Source organism: Aphelocoma coerulescens, chromosome 1A, assembly GCF_041296385.1.
Source record: "Aphelocoma coerulescens isolate FSJ_1873_10779 chromosome 1A, UR_Acoe_1.0, whole genome shotgun sequence".
Classification (NCBI taxonomy): Eukaryota; Metazoa; Chordata; class Aves; order Passeriformes; family Corvidae; genus Aphelocoma; species Aphelocoma coerulescens.
Window position 1 is genome coordinate 22,955,908 of NC_091014.1, and position 20,436 is coordinate 22,976,343.

At 37.2% G+C, this 20,436-nt stretch overlaps 1 protein-coding gene across 1 annotated transcript in view; it reads left to right on the forward strand.

The window, feature by feature from the left end:
* The window catches only part of WASL (WASP like actin nucleation promoting factor), a 49,646-nt gene that overhangs the window by 16,397 nt on the left and 12,813 nt on the right, over positions 1 to 20,436 (forward strand). Inside the window, exons 2-5 of the mRNA XM_068996279.1 lie at positions 10,145 to 10,279; positions 11,555 to 11,641; positions 12,158 to 12,254; positions 17,146 to 17,169. Of these exons, the coding sequence (XP_068852380.1) occupies positions 10,145 to 10,279; positions 11,555 to 11,641; positions 12,158 to 12,254; positions 17,146 to 17,169 (343 nt within the window). The remainder of the gene's footprint in view (positions 1 to 10,144; positions 10,280 to 11,554; positions 11,642 to 12,157; positions 12,255 to 17,145; positions 17,170 to 20,436) is intronic.

Below are 20,436 nucleotides of genomic sequence, written 5' to 3' on the forward strand. Positions count from 1 at the left end.
GACTCAGTTGCTGGTATATACTTAAAAAAAAATCTTACATGTAGTTATGTTTTCTTGTATCGGACTAGAATTGCTACAAGTCTTCTCTTCAAATGTGAACTGCTGAAGGAGGAATTAAAACATGTTGAATTGTGGCACGGTGAACATATGAGGGGGGTTGCATGTCTAAGTACCTTTATGTAAGTGGATTGAGTCTGCTTTACAGGACAGGACACAAGTTGTATACACAATTGCGAGACCAGTTGCTGACTATTATTCAAAGAGGTTTTACTTTTAATAGCCTTTTCTCATACTTGCTAATATTTTGAAGGGAGTTCTTTGTTTTACGTTGGCATGTAATTAACGTAGTCTTATAAAAGAGTTCTTTTCTTTTAAAACAATTTAAGCTGGTTTATTTCAATCTTCCGTAAGTATCAAAAGTCAAAAGTCCATATTATTTTCTGTCATCAAGTGTAAAGATCATAAGTAAAGTTCACCTAAACATCATCTCTGCAAAGCAAATACTCATTTTTTTTAATCTGTTTTTTTTAAATCTGGTCCTGGGAGTACCAGTGGATGCTGAATAGCATTTTCAAGGGCTCATTAATGAGTGTTTCAGAGCTGGGATAATTTCTGAATTCCTGAAGTTTATGCTTCACATCCTTTCCTTAATCAATTTAACTGTTGTTCTACAGATTTTTACTTGTGGACTTTGATACCTGTATCATTGACTTGGTCGATAAGAAACTGCAGTGGATCTAACTCTAAAAAAATGGGCCTGAATTCTAATGTTTTTTCTCAAAGCACTCATATATTCAAAGTGGGTATGAGGATTTGCTTATAAGAATCTGCATTTAATGTGGAACTAGCACGTATCATCTAGAAAAATGTTACTGTGTAGAGAATGGAATGATTGTTGACGGCTGAAGAAAGAGGACCTTAGTGCATGAAGGCAGGGAGTTGCTGTAGAAGAGAAGGGAATGTTGAGGGAAAGAAGCTGGGTGTTCTTATAGCTGGATGGGCGGTGGAACAGGACAAAACAGAGGCGAACTCCCAATTTCATCCCATGCGTTGCATGAAACTCATGATTCTTGACTTGAATCTGCAATTTCTGTGTATGACCACGAAACACAGTTTTGAGAACTGGTTAATCTATGTATCTGTACAATGGTCTGGTTGTGTAAGTTTCATCTGAGTCTTGGGAGTCTTGATAAATTTAAAATGGATCAAAATTGAAAGGCAGACTTCAGCATTTCGTCTAAAAATTCCCTGACTGTTGGCAAAAACAGTCTTAAATGCTTTGAATCTGAGTGTTTCTTGGGAGGCTGTAGATGGGAGTGGAACTGCAAGACGAAATGTCTTCTGTAGTGAGAATTTTTGTTCCATGACAGTAGACAGTGACAAATTTATGGAAAGCCTGTATGCAGCACATTCTCTTTTTCTGAAAATAACTATATGTACAGTTGCAACTCCAGAACAGGAATGACTGTTCTGCCGTGTATGCTGTTTTGTGGCCAGCCTAGGTTTCAGCAGCATTAAGCAGTGACAGTGACGTGCAGCTCAGTGAGTGATGCTGTGCAGGTAAACAGGAAGTGACGGTGTTCGGTTTGCTCATCAGTGGAAGCTCCAGGTTGTGTATGTCAGCTGGTAAATGATCTGCCAACCTGAGATAGTTTGGAATATTATAATCTGCAGCATGCTTGTGGTTATGGTTATGTCATATCTCAGGAAGGCTGAAGTCTTCCATGTGCTGTTCTGAACTGAGGTTGTAGGATTTTAAAATATCTTCATGCTGTGTCTGATAAAAGAATGTCTCTCTTAATCATGTGCTGTTTGATTAGGCTTTATATGCTATGCTGTTTACCCACACCTTAATTGTTGGGGTTCTGTGATCCACTGTTGAGCAGTGGGTGTTTTGAAAAGGAATTGGCCAGCTCTAACTGAACTGAGGGATTGTGGGAGGTACTGGAAATGCAAATGGATTTGTATCTGAAGTATCTGAAGACACTTGGAAAAATGTGAGCTGTCTTAACTGGCTGGCTGAGGATTAGGAGTGAAGGATCTCTTTACTGGACAACAGCAGACTTAAGCTCAGACAAGCACTTTAATACCTTAGATTTGCTAAACAGCAGTCCCTTGTTTCATCCCTTTTTTTGTTGTAACATCACTTAATGATCACTGGTACCTCCTTCACATCAGCAAAAGATCTTCAGTGGGGATATTGCAGCTGACTTGTCTGCTTATCAGGGCACAGGCAAGGCAGGGAATCTGTTCTTAAGTATTAACTTTTATTTTTTTTTAATAGGTTTTGGTGTCTTATATTTTGGCTATATGTTATCTGGAACTGTCTTCTCATATTTCAGAAGTGATAGGAAATACCTGAAGTGGCTTTGTTGTTTCTGAAAAAATTTCTTTCTTCCTTCTCCCTTCAAATAAGAAAAAGCAGCATGTCTTACACACTGGCTTTATTTCTAATAGCCTAACTTTGTGTATAGGTGGAAAAAAATTACTATTTTCTTAGCATCTATACATGCGGCATTTTTAAATCAGTAGGCAATCATGGGAAATTAATAAAATTAAAAGAAAGCTTTAAGCTTGAAATTGAACACTGTTGGTAATTGTAGCAAATAATTTCACAAGCAGTAGAACTGGTGATGATGCCTGAGATCGCCACCTAAAAACAGAGACTAGACAAGAATAAGGGAATAAAAGTAGGTATTTATTTGAAGGGCCTTCAAGGTACACCCTGGGCAGGCCAAAGGCTACACCCAAGATGGACCCTGAGTCACAAGTTCTTCACACTTTTATAAGTTTGGTTCATTTGCATATCAGAGTTAACTCTTCAATTAAAACTTCAGTTAATGATGTAATTTCCCCGAGTTTACCCCCCGTCTTAAGACATTGGTTTGCACATTTTGGGCCTAGGACAGTCTTGGTGTCCTTGGAGAGCAAGCTTGGAGAGGCTTGTTATGTCAAACTAGCATGAGAGCAGAAGTTAACAGGCTACAAGAAACTTCAGAGTTACACACTAGGCAGTACAGGATTTGAAAAATATAAAAGTTAAAACCTAAGGCATCAGTGAGGCCTCAGTGTCTTCAGCTGAGTAATTTTTAAATTTGCACCAAATAAAGTTTTACTCATGTGATTGGATATTTACAAAAGGCTTTCTTATGTCAGTTCTGTCAATGTGAAGTCTTGCTTTAGTTTTCCTGTCTTTGGAGCAATCAGTTGGTCTTTTGAAAACAATGTCCTGTAAATGGCATAAAAATCAGAAGATTGTTTCTAGCTGCTTAACTTACTGAAATCTGCCAGCAAACTTCTGAAATTCTGTATGTGTTCTTTCTATGGGAAAGTTTAAATCTTGCTGGTAACATCTGAAGAGGTAGCTTTTTTGCAATACACAATTGTCTTTAAAGAAAAGATTATTAATAATTTGCCAAATACATCTTTAGAAGCTGTAATAGCTTTAAAAATTGAAGTGATCACAGTTTATCCAAATTAACATAGTAGTCAAATCCCCAGTAGATGAACACTGTCACATTTAGATTCAGTTGTGAAGATTCTGGAGGCAACCTGGTGTGAAAACATAAATTATAAACCAATCTGAGAGTTGCAAAATCTGACTGATGAAAATCTAATTTTGTAGTCAAAATATTGTGGTGTCCTTGAAGAGTATTTTAGCAACAGGAAAGCACGTGTGTGTGCATGCTATCAAGACAGTATCAGCACACTTTTTTTGTACAAGATGCTGCAACCATAAATAGCCTGATATACTGGTTTTGGGGGAGGAAAACTTTAAAAAAGACAGTTAGATGTATCTCTTGTGCTTATTCTGTCGTCTGGGGCCATAATCCTTGCAAGTCCTTCAGGTGAAGGTGTCAGCAGTAAGCAAGAGTAGTCTGCCTTCAGCATCAGCAGTCCTTCATCTCTCCAGTTTCTTCCCGTCTCAATCCCTTCCCATCTATAACTGAAAAATAATTACAAGTTGACACTTGTGAATACTTACTGAGGTTTTTAAAATTTGGTGGTGATGTTAATTTGTGTTCTTATTTCTCGCTGTTAGGCCTGAATTGCACCTATACCATCATACTAGATGCCCATGCTTAAAAAGGTTGGCTTACCTACTCTCCAGGGCTAATAAATATTGTAGGATTTTGAACCTAATTAAACTCTTCTAAGTTTCTGTGAAAGTGCCTGGAAATCTTTTTGTCTACTCTAGCAAATGCCTCTGCTACTTAAAATATTGCAATTGTTAGGGAAGCATACTTGCATGTTTTTTATGTGGCCTAATTAGTTAGGGGTCATTTCAATAGTGGCAGGCTTAGTCAATTCATTTAAGATTAGCTCTGGAGGAGGCTGCATTGCATGCCTTCTGTAGGAGTGCATGGTGGAGAGAACATTCTCCCTGGAAGTGGGTTATCAGCCCTTTCTAGCAGGAAGGGAACATACTGTTCCCACATGATAGGAGACTCCTCAATGCCAAGAAAAAAAGCTGCGTTTTTTCTTGAAACAGGACCACTGTGCAGAAGGAAAATTAAACTGCCAGAAGGTGCAAGTAGAGCTTGATTGTGTAGGGCACCAAAGTCTTCCCTTGAGAAAGGGGTGGAAGTTCTGGTGCCTGGTCCCTACAGCAGGTTTTATGGTTCTGTATAGAGTGCTGAGATAAAATGCATAGCTGTATTGTGCACTGCAGAAACATTTTTGGAAGGTCCATATATTTATAACTCTGAAGATAAAGCATTTTCAAAACAACAGAGAGTTATTATCGCTGTCTAATTAAAATTTTGTTTGCATTGAATAACACGAATTAATTAAAGTACCAACATTTAAGAGTGTAATTGCTTAAACATAAGCCTGTTTTGGAAAAAAACTAAGATTTCAAGTGCTGTCTCTACTTGATTAGTCAGTGGTACATTTTGGTTGTTTTTCTCCTTCAGAATATTTGTCATCTGGAGAAAAAAATGTCAGCCACTGAATTCTATCTAATTGCCTAACTTTTTTGTGAATGAAGCTCAATTTTCTATAGAGCATGGTCTCACTTCCGATTCTTGTCTTTCTCATTCACAAGTCTTAATGATATTGTTTCCATATGTTCTTTCATGACTCAGCTAATGCTAGGCTATTAGAGATTGCTTTGGTACTGAAGCTTCCTGCTGTTCTTGTGGTCAAGATTAGAGTTAGACCTTACTAGGCATTTCCACTGTGAAGTGGTACTTGATGTTAGCATCCCTGTGTTCCTGAACCCTGCTCTCTGAGGAAAACTATTCCTGCTGTTGTAATGTCAGTGAATAGCAACAGCCCTTTATTCTTGAACAGTCACTCTAGAAGCAAATTGTGGGCTATCTTCCTGGTCTTGTATCAAAGAAGAAATGTGTGACCCAGGAGCACCCAGCTTTATCTGGTCAGGCTGCAGCATGTTGGCTTAGCCATAATGAGGATTTCACCAAATTAAAAATACCTGCCATGCATACCTTCTCACCAGCTCTAATAGTGATTAGGACAATGTTTCCAGATACTTGCTTTATGGAAAAGAGAATAGAAATACTGATTCCTATTCTTACAGGGTTTGGATTGCATACAACTATTCACTATAGCTTGTTTTTTCCCACAGAAATGTAAAAGTAGCTAATTGAGCCGAAAGTCCTCAGACTGACTTTGTGAAGAAAAGCTATGCTTACACAAAAGCTGTAGCTTCAAGAGGTAACTCTTTTTGGAAGCAACTGCTACTACTTGCATTCTTGCATTACAGGACAAAGTCTTTTCTTTTTTTAAAATCATTTTTTCCTGGTTTTATTTGTAAGACACCTTCAGGGGCTGGGAAGGATAACTTAAGAAAAGCAAGCCTGTCATGTGTGAATAACTTATGTGTATATGCAGGGTTTTGCACCTTTATGGGAAAAAAAACACTCTTAAAGTTGGGAAAAGATTGAAAGTTAATGCTAGTGTGTCTTCAGTAGTATTGTCAACATGTAACACATAATGATACTGAACCAATAGAGAAATACATGAAACCTAGATGCATTTATATGAGCAACAAAATGGGAGTGGTTAAGCACAGAAGCGATTTTTTAGCCCTTAAACTTAACTGGACAGGACCTTGAGCAAATGAACTCTAGGCTTTTAATTACCCTTTTTGTGAGCCAGAGCTTGGCTTGGAAGACTTACAGAGATCACATCCAACCACAGTAATTTTGAGTCTTTGATCTTTGCACCGTAACCTGTATCAGCTGTATGTAAACACTGCAAAAAACATCACAGTGGGTCTTGCTTTCTGTTCTGGTGTATACTGAGGTGGCTGAATATTTTACAGCTTTAATCTTGCTGCCACTATTTGTTGTGACTCTTGGCCAACTGTGTCTTAATGTCTGTCAGCCATAAGCCATCTACTGTAATGATTCTTTCTTGTAATGAGATGTGCCACTGTCTGTGTTGGCTTGCTTCACTGTTTTTTGAGAAACACTTGAGTTACAGCAAGTCATTAACTTGACAGGCCACTGCAGCAAATGTTCACATCAGAAGCTGATCAAAGTGCACAGCTATCTGCTGCCCAGTCGGAAACTGTCGGTGGCTGCTGTGATCACGTTCTTTGAATGTGTGATGACTGGTTGTGGCTAAGTTTTCCAGGCAGAAAGTGTTTTTGTGAGCCTTTTGTTGATACCATATATCCTGCAGTATGAGTCCAAGGGTCCAAAGCTCTTCCAGTGAGAGAGCCAGTGTACAGCTGACAACACAGACTTACTGCTTCATAGCTCATCAGCTTGAAGGGTGTGACAAGTTCCTGGAGGTTGTGGAAAGAGTAAAGGGAACGGAGCGAGATTGCTTTTCAGCTCCATGGCCCATCAGTTTTTGGTGGACTACCTTACTTCTTTCCCCTATGCATCTTTTCCAAATATACAGCTATATAAGAAGAACAAGGTCCTCACCAAGACTCTTGAAAAAAGCAGTAGTGACAACTTTAAAATCCTCCTCCTGAAAATACAGTAGTAACTAAGTAACCTACTACATACCAGAAAAAAATACACTCGTTATGTTGAATTAGCAGTATGACCTACTCCAACAAAATATTTACATATAAAAGAACCCATACTTTTAAATGCAATATTCTCTTCAAGAATGCTGTGAGGAAATATATTAATTGGCTTCAAAATAGACAGTGAATACTCACTCAGTAAATGCAGTAGAATACTCAAATTATGATATTTGTGTAAATGTTCTCAGGTGCAGCAATTTTGCAATTAAACTTGGAACTTCTTAAATTGAATTTGTGTGGCTAGGATTCATATTGAATAGTGGTAGGTAAAGTTTTATTTTCTCAAATTTTAAATTTCGCTGATAAGTCTGTAAATTTCCTAGTGGTATGGATAATTACTTTTACCAACTTTGTTCTAGAAGCTGAATAGCAGAGAGCTTGGCACCACTGCTCTACGTAATGAAAATGAACAGAGGATGAAGTAAAAGGAGTTGGATTTTATTGTCCTTCGCGCCTCCCTCCCCCCTAAAAAATACACTTCGTGGGTTTTTTCCTATATTGTCCTTTTAATAAAAAAACCTGAGTGGTGTGACAGCAGAATTTGTAACTTTATATTCTAGTATGCAAAAGCCTCATCGCAACTTGTCAACACTAGGAATTTGTACAGTGCTAATGAGTAAGTTAAAATGCAATTGAACTCTAACCTTGGTAGACCTCAAAACAAAATCTACTTTAGATTCAGTGAAATTGTTTTCTAACTTGTAAATCAAGCTCTACTCATAGGGTAACCAAGTATACATTAAATATATTATGATTATGCAGAATGAGGACACACTCTGTGTAATATTCTTCTTTGTAGTCATGGGTTAGGTATTGGTTCAAGGTTTTATAAGCAGTTGTCGAGTTACGACAGTTACTGGTTTACCCAGATAATCCAGTTGGTGCTTTTGCTGTTAGGTATGATAGTAAGCAATGCATAGGGAGCCCTGTCTTGACACAGATCACTGTCCTCCTGTGCCTTGAATTTAAGTTGTATAATTCCTGCCAAGACTACCCATTTCTGTGAGAAGTTCTGTTGGGTAGAGGTTAGTGGAGCTGGACTTGTTTTGGAGTGTTAAGAAGGTTTCTTGCAGGGGTGGCGAGGTAGTTACTGTGGTTAAATGTGAACTGTAAAATGGTCCTCCTTTTCTCCTGCATACTGTCTTGTGTCTACAAGGTTATCAATTTAACTGTTAGACAATATTGGAGAAATGAAGGGGAAAGGCTGTTAGAGAAGCAGAGGTTTTGAACAAAATCTGCCCAGCTGTGCCCAAAATTAGGTCATTGCCTGTTTGCAACATAGAGGGGAAAATGGCATCTCTTAGCTGACATTAAGTTGCAGATATAAAAAAACAACAAAAAAACCAATTAAACTTAGGCTATTATTTTGGGTTTTAAAACAATTTAAAAAGTATGACCATGGTGATAATTATATTTAGTAGATAATCTCATAGTGCAAGAAGACGTGCCTGCATTCTAGATGTCTGCTGTCTTGGCAAGTAGTCGGTGTTGATGAAGGCAAAGTAATCCTTGTTGAGCAGGTGAGGAAAACCCCATAGGGAGCCCATTACTCAGATTAGGTATAATTCATCCAGAAAGGTCTTGGAATTATAACAGATCTAAGAGAACATCTGTTTAATATTTCATAGTGATTAAGGAAATACAGCTTTTGACTGATAGTGAAATAAGTAGAGAACAAAGTAGAAAACTATTATTGTGACCCTGTGTTCGAAGGGCTAACAAACAGGATTCATATGGGATAAGGGTAAGTCTTATCCTCATTCAGAGAAGGACATAGTAGGACAATTAATATCCATGTAAGAGTGACAAGGGTAACATGCAGCATGATTTTTTTTCTCTTGGTACAAGAATGACTTAAAACCTAGTGTTGTTTGCTATACTTCCTAAGGAGAACGTAGAGGCCAAAGAAGTGTGTCAAATATCTATAAAAGCATGTGCAGCATAAAGAAACAACTGTGGAGCCATCAATACCATCTCTTAGTGTAAGAGTAAGAAGGGACAATCAACTGAAACTAGCAGGTGGCAAAAGTCTAGATAAAAGGAGCTAATTATTCACACAGTGCATAAGTAAACTGTGAAACACAATCCTGTCCAGTGTTGTCATGCTCAGAATTTCACATGGGTCTGAAAAGTGAATAGACAAATTCACAAAGGAAGAATGAGGTATGTGCCGTATAACACATGCTGGCCGGGGAAGCTTTGAGCTCCAACCTGTAATTTCCTGGGGATATGCTTCCATAGTTGTAATGGTGTACTCTTGTATTTTTACCTTCTCTTGGCATCTGGTGCTGCTGGAGAGTAGATCCTAGGCTAGATAGCCTCTGGTCTGGCCCATTACAGATCATTTAAGCTTTATGTCCTTATGACTTGGCTGCTAAATAAATATTCTTAGAGGACTTCCATTTTCCTTCCCTCATGGGACTCTTAAGGTAAGACACATATATACTAGAAAATACACTCCAGAATGTTCTAGTGACTGAAGCAATCTGGTGTGGAATAATCTTCATCTCTTACTAAAATCTCTCAGTTTGAAAACAGAACAATTCCTGGTTGCCAGCTGGGAACGAGCCTAGCTCATGTGAATTCTCAAACCATGCCCAGGAATTTTCGGAGTTCACTAGTTGGCATAGGTTAAAAATGTGCCAGAGACCACTCAAACAATTAAGCAATGTATTCCAGTTGCATTCCAGTACCCAGGAGTGTGTCCAGACACTGTGTAATTTACAGTTTCATCTTGAGTATTGTTTGTATCCAGTTTGAAGTACTAAACAGACATTTCCTTGCACAATAGGGCTTCTCTGTGTGACTACCATAGTTACTGTTCTGCTTCTTACAGGCAAAATCTCTTTGCTAATTTTCGTGAAAAAGAACAAAAAGTTCATTTGGGTTCTTAAAGTGTCTAAATATTGCACAGAAGTGAAAACCTAAAGCATAGGAGTGATATGGGGTTATTTGAACTTTATGGTTTTAACTACCTGGGAAATCAAAGTGTCAAATGTCTATATGGGTATATCTATATGGCAGCAAAATTGCTGCCTAGAACAAGGAACAAAATTAAGAGCTGCTTTGGGAAAGGATCAATTATAGAATTAATAATTTTTTTCCTTAAAAATAATAGCTACCGTTTCTTTTTAGACGATGTCTTCGGCAGTTGTTCAGATATATGCAGCAGATCGCAATGCCATGTGGTCAAAGAAATGCTGTGGTGTAGCTTGCCTTGTAAAGGACAATCCGCAGAGGTCGTATTTTATCAGAATATTTGACATTAAGGTAAGCATCTTTTTTCTTTTTCAGACTCTAAGTTCTGTTGCATTCATTCTCCATTTTGAATTCAATGAGTATAGGTTGTAGCTATGCATTCACAGAAATTCTTAGATATGTGGTCGTGCTTTAAGCAGTGCAGTTGCAGTGGTTATTAATAGGTAATTGCAACTTTCTCAGGTATTCTAAATTTAAACAAATTCATATATGTCATCTTTAATGGATGAAATAAACATCAGATTCTTTTTTTTTTATAGCTCTCAGAAGCTGTCCTCTACAGATCTGATTAGTCACGTCAGTGGAAATTAGTATAGTGTCATTGGTATGGATAGCTATCAAAATTCTAGCAGGTTTCACTGCTTTGGATGGTTTAAGAAAATAGATGCTGTCTTATGCATGGGTGGAAACAATCTTTTTGATCAGTGTGGTGGTGCATGTGAAAACTGCAGAATAAACAAGTTGTGTGTTCTGACTTTTTGGGGGGGTTTTGGTGGCTTTTTCTTTCATCCCCCCTCCACAATATAGACACTCATACTGAAGATCTTTGTCTTATTATAATATTCCACTCAAGAGAGTGGGAACTGAGAGACAAAGTGTCCAAGATGTGTTTTCATAACAAAAATGATGCTGAGAAACCTAAGTCCTACTGACTGTGCTGAGACTTTGGAAAGCTTCCCTTTATTTCCGCAGCCAGGAAACAGCTCCTTATCTGTCAGCAGTCAGTGCTTGAAGTCTCTCAGATTTGTTCAGGATTGCCAGCTGGCACTTGCATTTGACTTTGTGATTTGGTCACTTGACTGTTAAGACTTTGTGAGAAACCTCTTCTTTGGGTGCTGAACTGTAATGTCATTTAAATACATGAGACTTCTTAAAAAGATGAGATTTTTGTTCTCTTTAAGTTAACTGTTTTCAAGTCAAGCCTGAGATAAGGAGACTGGAAGCCTCCTTTATTGCTGTTGCTGTTTTGTCACTGTATTCTTATGACTGGTTACTATTACTGCTCTCAGTATCACTCTTGCAGGGTTGTAGAACTTGAAAGAAGTTTTTGGAAACATCCAGGAATTTGAACAGAAACAGCTACCTAAAGTAATAGGCTTTCATAGCTCTTCCACAAGCTCTGGTGTATTTTGATTTTGATTGAGCTTATCCATTTGGTTAATAGCAAGGCAGATGTTTAGCACTACGCTGGTTCAATTCTTAGTAGGTTCTATTGTAAAAGAAGTTAAACTCTACAATTTCATCTGACATTTTTCAGTCTTTTTTTGTTTGTTTTCTTCTTTTCAGGATGGGAAATTACTGTGGGAGCAGGAGCTGTACAATAACTTTGTATATAATAGTCCTAGAGGATATTTTCATACCTTTGCTGGAGATGTGAGTCTCAATGTCTTTGAACACGTGTTTTAAAATGTCTTTGGTTTGAACAGTATCTTCTTTTAATGTAACTGAAGTTATTAATTAATTCTGTAAATTATTTATAAAAGCTTATTTATTAAAGGAAATTTTTTTGGTATCTCAACTAGAAAATTCAATATGTAGTATGAAAGCATAAAACCTGGTTCTATTTTTTTTAACTTTCTTTAATGAAATGGCATTTTGACTTGCAGATGATGCCTATGACATACCATCTATTCTTAAAGCACTAATTTTCCTCTCCCCTCCCCTCTTTGATTTGAATGTACAAGATTTTGCTCATATCTGTTAGCCATGATCTCTAGAAACTTGATTAGTAGACAGGCATTCCTAAGATGCAATGTTTCACTAAGACTTGGTTCCAAATCTGCAGTGATTTTTTTCTGGTTATACCTTTAGAAAGGTGTAAGACAATATTTAAGAAAGCCTTTAAAACATCTTCTCAGTCATGGGGGGGGGAATATTAATGTTTTTCAGACATGTCAAGTTGGTCTTAATTTTGCTAATGAAGAAGAAGCTAAACTATTCCGCAAAACAGTAACAGATTTACTTGGACGACGGCAGAGAAAATCTGGTAAATATTCAAATTAATCTTAAATTCAGGCTTGTTTATGTTGTTGTGGGGAGGGGGAAGCAGGAAGCTACTGCTATGTCTGCAAGCCACTGGAGGCACTACTGCCATATTTATATTTTGAAGTAATTATGCTATTAAACGATGCTTCTTTCTCTATTGTGCAAAAATTAGTATTTTTCTGAAACAACTCACTCTTGGTGTTCTGTTCTATAAGTCTCAGTGTAAGCTGAGACCCCAAGGTTGTGATTTGAAAATATAGATCAGGGAAAATAAAAATGGCACGCCAACATTGGGAAAACTAGAAATCTTTCTCTAAGTTGTTATTGTATTTGAATAAACCCTCTTTTAGCCCTGGGTTGTTTATAACTAATTTGTTAAATTCAGCCCAAGTGGGTTGTAACATAAATTTTACCATCTGGGTATGTTCAGTAGTTCATGAATTTTTGGCATTGATCCAGCAGCTAGTAGAGAAATATCTTTTATTCAGAACTAGTGATCTTGGCTAAGGCTAAGAACAGAAGACATAATGTGCCTATACTGTCCTTAGCAGCATGGGACAGTGAAGCACAGCGCTTTTTTTGCCAGCTGCAAGATGCCTTGGGAACATGGTCAGTGCTTTAAAGGGAGCTCAGGCTTCCTGCAGATATCGGTCATTTTCCAGGGAGCCCATAAACAACTATCCTGTCTTGACAGCCGTATGTCCACGAAGGATAAAGTGATACAAAATACAGGCTTGGAACAAGTAGATGTGTTCAGGCTTGCTCTAAGATGTAGTGTGGACCTGTGTGTGAGCTACAGGATGTATTTTTGTAATCCATTCTGGAATTGAATTGCACTAGCAATGCAGTGTAAATTACTGTAAAAGGAGGAAGCCTTCATCCTGGAGAACTGTCCTTGCAACTGTTCTTGGGAATGTGCATTATCTGTATGTATTCACTTGGATTTCACCAAGGCATGGTGACTCAGGACCAGAGCACTTGTTCCAGGAGCTTGAATGACAAGATTCCCTCAGCTCAGAAAAAGTTCATAAGGTTTCACGAGAAGAATTGGGATCACTAAGAAGTGACATTAATAAAGTTTCTCATACCCACACTGGAAAAGTAATTTTGCATCTACTGTCCCTGAAGTTTTACTCTGTTATATGTCTAAAACACAGTGCTACAATGCACAGACATGACTTGGGAGGAGGCATGTTTGCATTATTGGCCATAGCAAACTTCGTTTGAAAATAGTGGTTCAATCAAACCTTCTGTTCACAGAGTTTTTCTTCTACATAGAGATTTTTTTTCACGGGACCACATTAAGTTTTTCTCGTTTACTCTTTGGATTTATATCTCGGTTTATATGCTAAAGCTCATGTTACTTTATATATTGTTTTAACCAACAACTCCACCTCCCCAAACATTTGCAACTTCAAGACAACCATTAATTAAAAAAGAAAATGAAATGAAACAAACAAAAAATAACCCTCAAAACAAAGCACTTCAGGTTTTTCCTTGTTAAAAGTGCAAACCAAGAATTTAAAACAGTTAGGAGATTCTTTAGTCAAGCCACCAGATGGAGTTCTGTATTTGTCCTTGTGACTATTGTGCTTCTAAAATAACAGGCTTTGCACTTGTTCAAATCAAAGCTGATTTGCTGTTGGTGTTTATGCTTTTATTTATTTTTAAATGCTTGTAGAAAACATACATTAATTTACACAAAGATTTATATATTATAGAAATGATACTAAAGTTGTGTATTATGTATAATATTAATACATCTTAATATATCTTAACACATCTTAACTTCTCAGTCACAGAGATAATAGTCTGGTAATTTTGATGTTTTTCTGGTTTTACTCCCATACCTTCCAAACTGTGTCATTTCATAGCAGTGCCACCTGAGATGCTTTCAACTCAACTAAGTACTCCATGTGATTATTTAGCTGCCTGTTATGCTATTCAGGGCTTGCTAGGAAACTTCTCCAGGAGTCTTATGGAAAACTCACTGAAAGGTAGCAGTAACAGCAGTTCTGGCTCACAAAGCTGTGACTTGGAGGTTAGTACACAAAATACTGTCAGACAGCTAAGAGAAGACACAACAGTGTTCTGCTCTTCCTCATTCAGCGTGAAATGCACTCCAGTATACAGACAACCCCTGAGTAACTGCATCTGGAGTTGCAGAGAGGTGAAAGTTTGGCTCCAGAGAATGTACAAAAGCTTGCAAATGTACAAAGTATCAAGTAGAGACTAGAATGAGGGATAAAGGTAGAGAAACAATTCTTGATCTGTTGTCCTAATCTTTGTAATAGTGCAGGGTTTCATCTAACTGAACTCTGGTTTGGGTTGGCTTCATTTTGGGGGTCTTGGGTTTTTGTTGAGGTTTTTTTTTGTCAATTAAATTCTTAACCTTAGGTTAGAAAGAAATTTCTATAATTCATTAATTTGTCTGCGGACTTACTTAAATAATCTCTCCATTTACTTCTTAAAACAATCCCAGATAAGTTCCCCCAGTAAGCATTGTGAACACAGTATGCCCTTGCCACTGTAATACACTCTCACTTCAGGTATTGCACATAAATACCATTAGTTTTTATTTTTATTATCTTGCCTCAGAAATGTTAATGTGTGTACACACACAAGTGCCTTCTCCATGCTGAGCACTCAGCCCTAAAAGGCAAGCAGACACTTTTTCTTAACTGCAAATACTTTTTCTGAAGTAGGAGGCTTCTTGACTAGTTTTTATGTATTGCTTGTAGCTTTATGGGTGGGAGCCCTGTTAACCTTCCATGAAACTGCTTTTTTCCTCCACAAGCTCTTAGCTCCTTCATAATAGACTTCTTAAATTTCAAGATAGATACTTAATATGGAGAGGGATTTTTTTATTTGTTTTGGTTTTCTTCTTTCATCTTTGGTCACAGTTTTTGCTGTCTGGGTGACAAGGTCATCTCTAACCTGCTCAGCTTGCATTGGATTCAACTCTTGGCAGAGATTATGCTCATTTCCAGGAATGGTCATTGAAGGGAGCTGTGGTTTTTTGTACATAGGTAGCTGCTGATATTCATCTGTTATAGATCAGTAGGCATGTTCCTCTTTAAAAAATGGAAAATCTGCCGCTCTTGTCAGGTCATCTGCATTTCAGGAACAAAAGTTCGTACTTTCTTGTCAGCAGTGGTAACCACAGAAAAACAGAGCTAGTCTCTTTGGGCTACAAATAAATCTAGCCAGTAAAAGTTACAGGACAATGTTTTGGTTTGTTTCACACTATTTATTCTCTTGAACTGTTTATTCTAATCAAAATTGTAAAGGATTCCCATGATTTGACTCAATGCCACTTGAGTCACGCTTCCTGTGAATACCTCCTGCTTTTGCCATCTTCCCATCCTATGACAGATGACTTGCAATCAGTCCTGCATTCTCCTTTGCTGTCTCTGAGTTGTTGATTAAAACTCTAATTATGGTCCAGAGGTTGAGGTGGGGGTTGATTGTTTTTTTTAAGTTTGGTTTGTTTTGTTTTGTCGTTTGGGGTTTTTTTATTGTAATTATTGGTGGACAGTACAAGATGTGGTTTCTTAAACTGAATATTGCAGGAGGAGAGAGCACAGTATTTGGCCAAAAAGCCTTTTTTTCTTTTTCTCACCTCAGACCTGATACCTTATGCTGAGGCACCCTTGCAGAGGTTCTCCACCTCTATGCCTGAAACTACCCTACTGTGACTTAAAAATTGGCTGGCTGGCTGGCTGGCTGTGGAAGGCTTGTTCATCAAAAGTTGATTCTCAATAGGTTTTCGTCACCTTCCCATGAAGGTTTGATGATCTTGATGGATTCCTTTATTCCTGTCTGAAGATCAGTGGACTGACATGAGGCTGACTTGCCTTGCATACTTATGATTGTATATTTTTGGATTCTTAAGTATTCTTAGGACAAGGTCAGCACCATCTGTGGAGGCACCTTCTCCCTTCTTATGTTTGAGAGTCTGGAAAAATACAAGAAGTTAACAGTTTTTCTGGGGTTTGCTGGGAAGTGAAATGCCCTTATTATACAACTCTTGGGAGCCCTGTTACTTACTACGGATACTCCAGATCCTTACAGAGCTGTCGGTTTTTTTGTAGTGAGATGATAAACTGCTTGCCTTTATGGGTGGTGCTAAATCCAAATTTCTTTAAGAGTATGTGTATAGATACACAAATAGTGTAAATATCTACTGGGGGTGGATAGGAATTAATAGTAAGTGAGGGAAATCTTCTTTAAAGGGGAACTTACTATTATAAGCTGAGAATATTGAGGTGTGAAATGTTTACATTTTAAATCATCAAGCCAGAGTCTTCATGGTCTTTGAAACACTCTGGTGCTGTGAATAGAATATCATATTAGTATCAAGGAGATTCTAGTTCTTACCATATTGTTCAGTTACCTGTTAGATAATTTAGGTGAGGTGTCTTGCCCCTGTGTGTCCTATTTTTTATGCATAAAGCAAAATTAATTAAATTTTAGCTTCTGTGAGAGAACAATACTCTATAAAGTGCTAATTATATTTCAGATTAAAATGAAGGGACAGTTTCATTCAGTAGACATCAGAAAGCATAATGCTTCAAAAAGCATTTGATAGGTCATATTAAAACAGATAGTTTTTGAATATTTCACTCTACTTAACGGTTGAAATGCCTGAAACCAAGTCAGTCACTACTGCCTTATTCTCCTGCTCAGTTTGTACAGTTGAAATCAGTGCGTATTGTCTAAAACTGGGGTGTTTTGTTCTGTAATACTTTTTTTCAACTGCTCAAGTAGACTTTAGGGATATAAATAGATTCCTGAGTTTGAGGTCAAGGTCATTAAAAGCTTCAATAGAAACTAAAATTTAGAATTATTTTTTCCTGTTCATTCAATGGTTCTTTTTTCTTTTTCAACAGAAAAAAGACGAGACCCACCAAATGGTAAGCTTTTTGCATGAATCTCTGCATTTTATTTTTTCCTTCTGCTGTCATTTACTGTTTATGTATAGCTTTGTTTCAGATTTGTTCAGGATGATCATGTAGTGACAAAAGAGGTAAATTGGAGGTTACAGTATCCTTTTTGTTTCTGTTCTATGGTATTTGTTTAGTTGTGGCTTGAAAACTTTGTGGCTTAGCTGGAATTTGTAAAGAATGTTTCTGGAGGAGCATATTTTGTTGCAAATAGGACAGCAGGCCCTTCAGCTTAAACTGAGAAGAAAACTTTGGACCTTGCATTTGCTGCTTGATCTTCAGAATATGATGTATAGGATCACTATACAAAGTTAGTCCATTTGTCTTAATAGCAAGCATAATGAGGATGGATTTAATAGAATGTAACAGTCTTTTGGGTTTATGTCATATGTTTGTTAATACTAAACTCTTTCCGAATGAAGAATTATTTGCATCTCCTTGTCTCTCAGAAACATGTCTCACTAGCATGAAGATACAGGTTCCTCAGAAGATCGTCTTATTAAATTGATGGAAGGAATCAACTGTGTATCAGTTTGATACAGAACTTTTTTTACCATCTATTCTAAAATCATGAAAAAGCCACATCATTGAATATCAAGTTTGATGTTTTTGATTTCTTAATTCACACTGAAGTTAAAAAGGGATTTCACCTGTCATATTTCTGTTGGTGATCCAGATCATAGATCATACCCCTGTATCTCTGAATTTGCTGCTGGAGCAAAGGGTAGAGTCAACTGATCTTCTGAAATCCCTGTATGGCTTGAGATGAAAGCCTTAAAATTTGTACTAACCAAGTCATTCAAGCATCTCTCTGTAGGTCACCAAAATGTCTAATTCTTAACTAATCCTGAATTATGGGAACTGCTGATTCCTTTTATATATGCAGATAAAACCTCCCTCATGTGGAATACTTCTCAAAAACATAGCTTTTTCTTATTGATAATCTTTAAGTTTTGAGGAAATTGAGGCAATCATCAGTTGAGGCCAGGTGTTTTTAGTATAGATTCAACTTTGACTGGGCTGTTATATTTTGAGGCACTCATAGTAATATCATCTGTGATGGTCTCGCCAGCTTTTCTGAGCTTTCAGAAGGTTTTAACTGTTCTGCTCTCCTAAACAGCACATCCCTGATAGCAATGTCTGCAGAGCAGATGGAAATTACAACAGCAGTGATCATGTACTAACACCTACCACAAAAAATTTAGCCTTTGTCTCTATTCTGACACAATTTACTGGTCTAGTTTGCCATCCTTGATTAGAATAAGATTTAAGAAAAACTAAGCCTGCAAAAACTTTTCTGCTTAAAATACTCTCCATAACTCATGCTGTAAGACCTTGGGAACAATATTTTTCTGAGAAAAATTCTGTCATACTAAACTTGCAGTCATTGTCCCTATGCTGGATTTATCCAGAGTATTCTGTGGAAGACATAGGGTTTATGCTCTGTGTTCCAGATTCGTAATCACTTCAAAGGTTTCAGCATATCTGTTTGTTAATAAACTGTTTCCCTGGGACATCCACACACTCTCTCAAAACCTGTCTGTTTTCCTTTTCTGATTGTATCAAATTCTGTAATGCCTGGCTTCTCTGCTGGTAGAAAGTTGCGTAGCCATGTCCTCAAGTACTCACAGATAAGACACAGTCAGGTCATGGATTATAGCCTTATTATACTTTCCACAGACTTCACATTTCAGTATTTGGAATTAAGACTGGAGCAGATACATACTATCAAAATGTAACTGGAAAAAAAACCCCCACACCTGTTCTAATAACAGCTAATTTTTGTTTTACCCTTCATGTGCAGTTTTTGTTCAGAAATTCTGTTAGGGAGAAAAGATGGAACACCGTTTTTTTTTTGTGCTGGGTATTAATGCATTATTAGCTCTAAAACTGAAAAACAAGAACAGTCGCATTTCTGTACTCACATGACCCATGGTTTAAATACTGTGGGGAATTTTGTTTTACTGGAGCTTGTTAGTCTGGATTTTCTGCATACATTGAAGCTGCATGGAAAAAGCACTCGGTCTTTTGTATGACGTTTTCAATGATACGGATTAAGATTTTTTTTTTGTAGAATTGCAGGATTAAACTCAAATTGGCATTAGCAGTTATGTAAAATGTATTAGTCTGTAATTTCCTGGGATTTGTGTTCTACTCATTTGTAATAGCTAGGTCTCTTTATGCAAACAAAGAAGAGTTACTGTGGTTGAACTGACCTTTTAGTGAAGTACTGGATGAAATGAGGATTTGTCAGAGTATTAGGTTTTGAGGGAACCTCAAAGAACCATGTGGTAGAATTTTGTTTCAGCTGTTAACTAGAACAGTTTGCATTTCTTGTAGGGCTGTCTGTAGTCTGGCATAGATACCTAGAGAGGCTCTAAATAAAATACAGAATAGAATTAACATTTCAAAATGTTCTGTACGACGTTTTCTGGAGCCCCTTCTGAAGATGTCACAGATATTGATAACAGTGGATGCTTAAGGCCGCTGTACTGCCAGGTACTTCCTAATGATGAGCTCTATATGCCTCTCTCATCTTCATTTATTGAGCTGTCTACACCTGATGGGGAAGGTGCATGTCTAATGATGGGAAAAATTTTACTGGATATAAATATGGCAGTGCTAGAAGAGTACAATTCTTTCCAAGGTTCTTTTATCCCTCGTGGACATCTAAGGTCTAAACCAGACGGTAAGAAAAATTTTCATCTTTAAGTTTACTGTGACCTCTTGTATGAATATCATTGTCAAGGAATCGGGGTATTAATCCTTGATTTTAGCTCAGCCAATTAAAACTTCTTTTTGCAAATTGCTGCTGCTTTACATACAACTGACCATGTTTGGTTAGTTCAGGATTTTATATACAAAAAGGTGCATTTCAAAGACTGCTAGAAATTGAGGGAAGAATATCACAAACTTACTAGCATTATAAAGGCACCCATTTCTTTTTTGAATGTCAGTACAGCTATTGAAACTGTAAATACCAGTATAATAGGTGAAAATGGGCAGAATATAACAGAAAATGTAAGTGGTGATTAAAGTGAAGATAACTCCTAGTGATTTTTGTTTTGTACCAAGGAAATTAAGACTGTAATTTTCAATTCATTCTGAGATTTTACTGAACTTATCATTAAATTTAGAGTTGATAATATTTGATGATTAGTCAATTCAGTGCTAATTTTAAGTGAAACTCCAACAATGCAGATTGTTTTGTGTTGTTGTATGTGGTCAGATTATGTA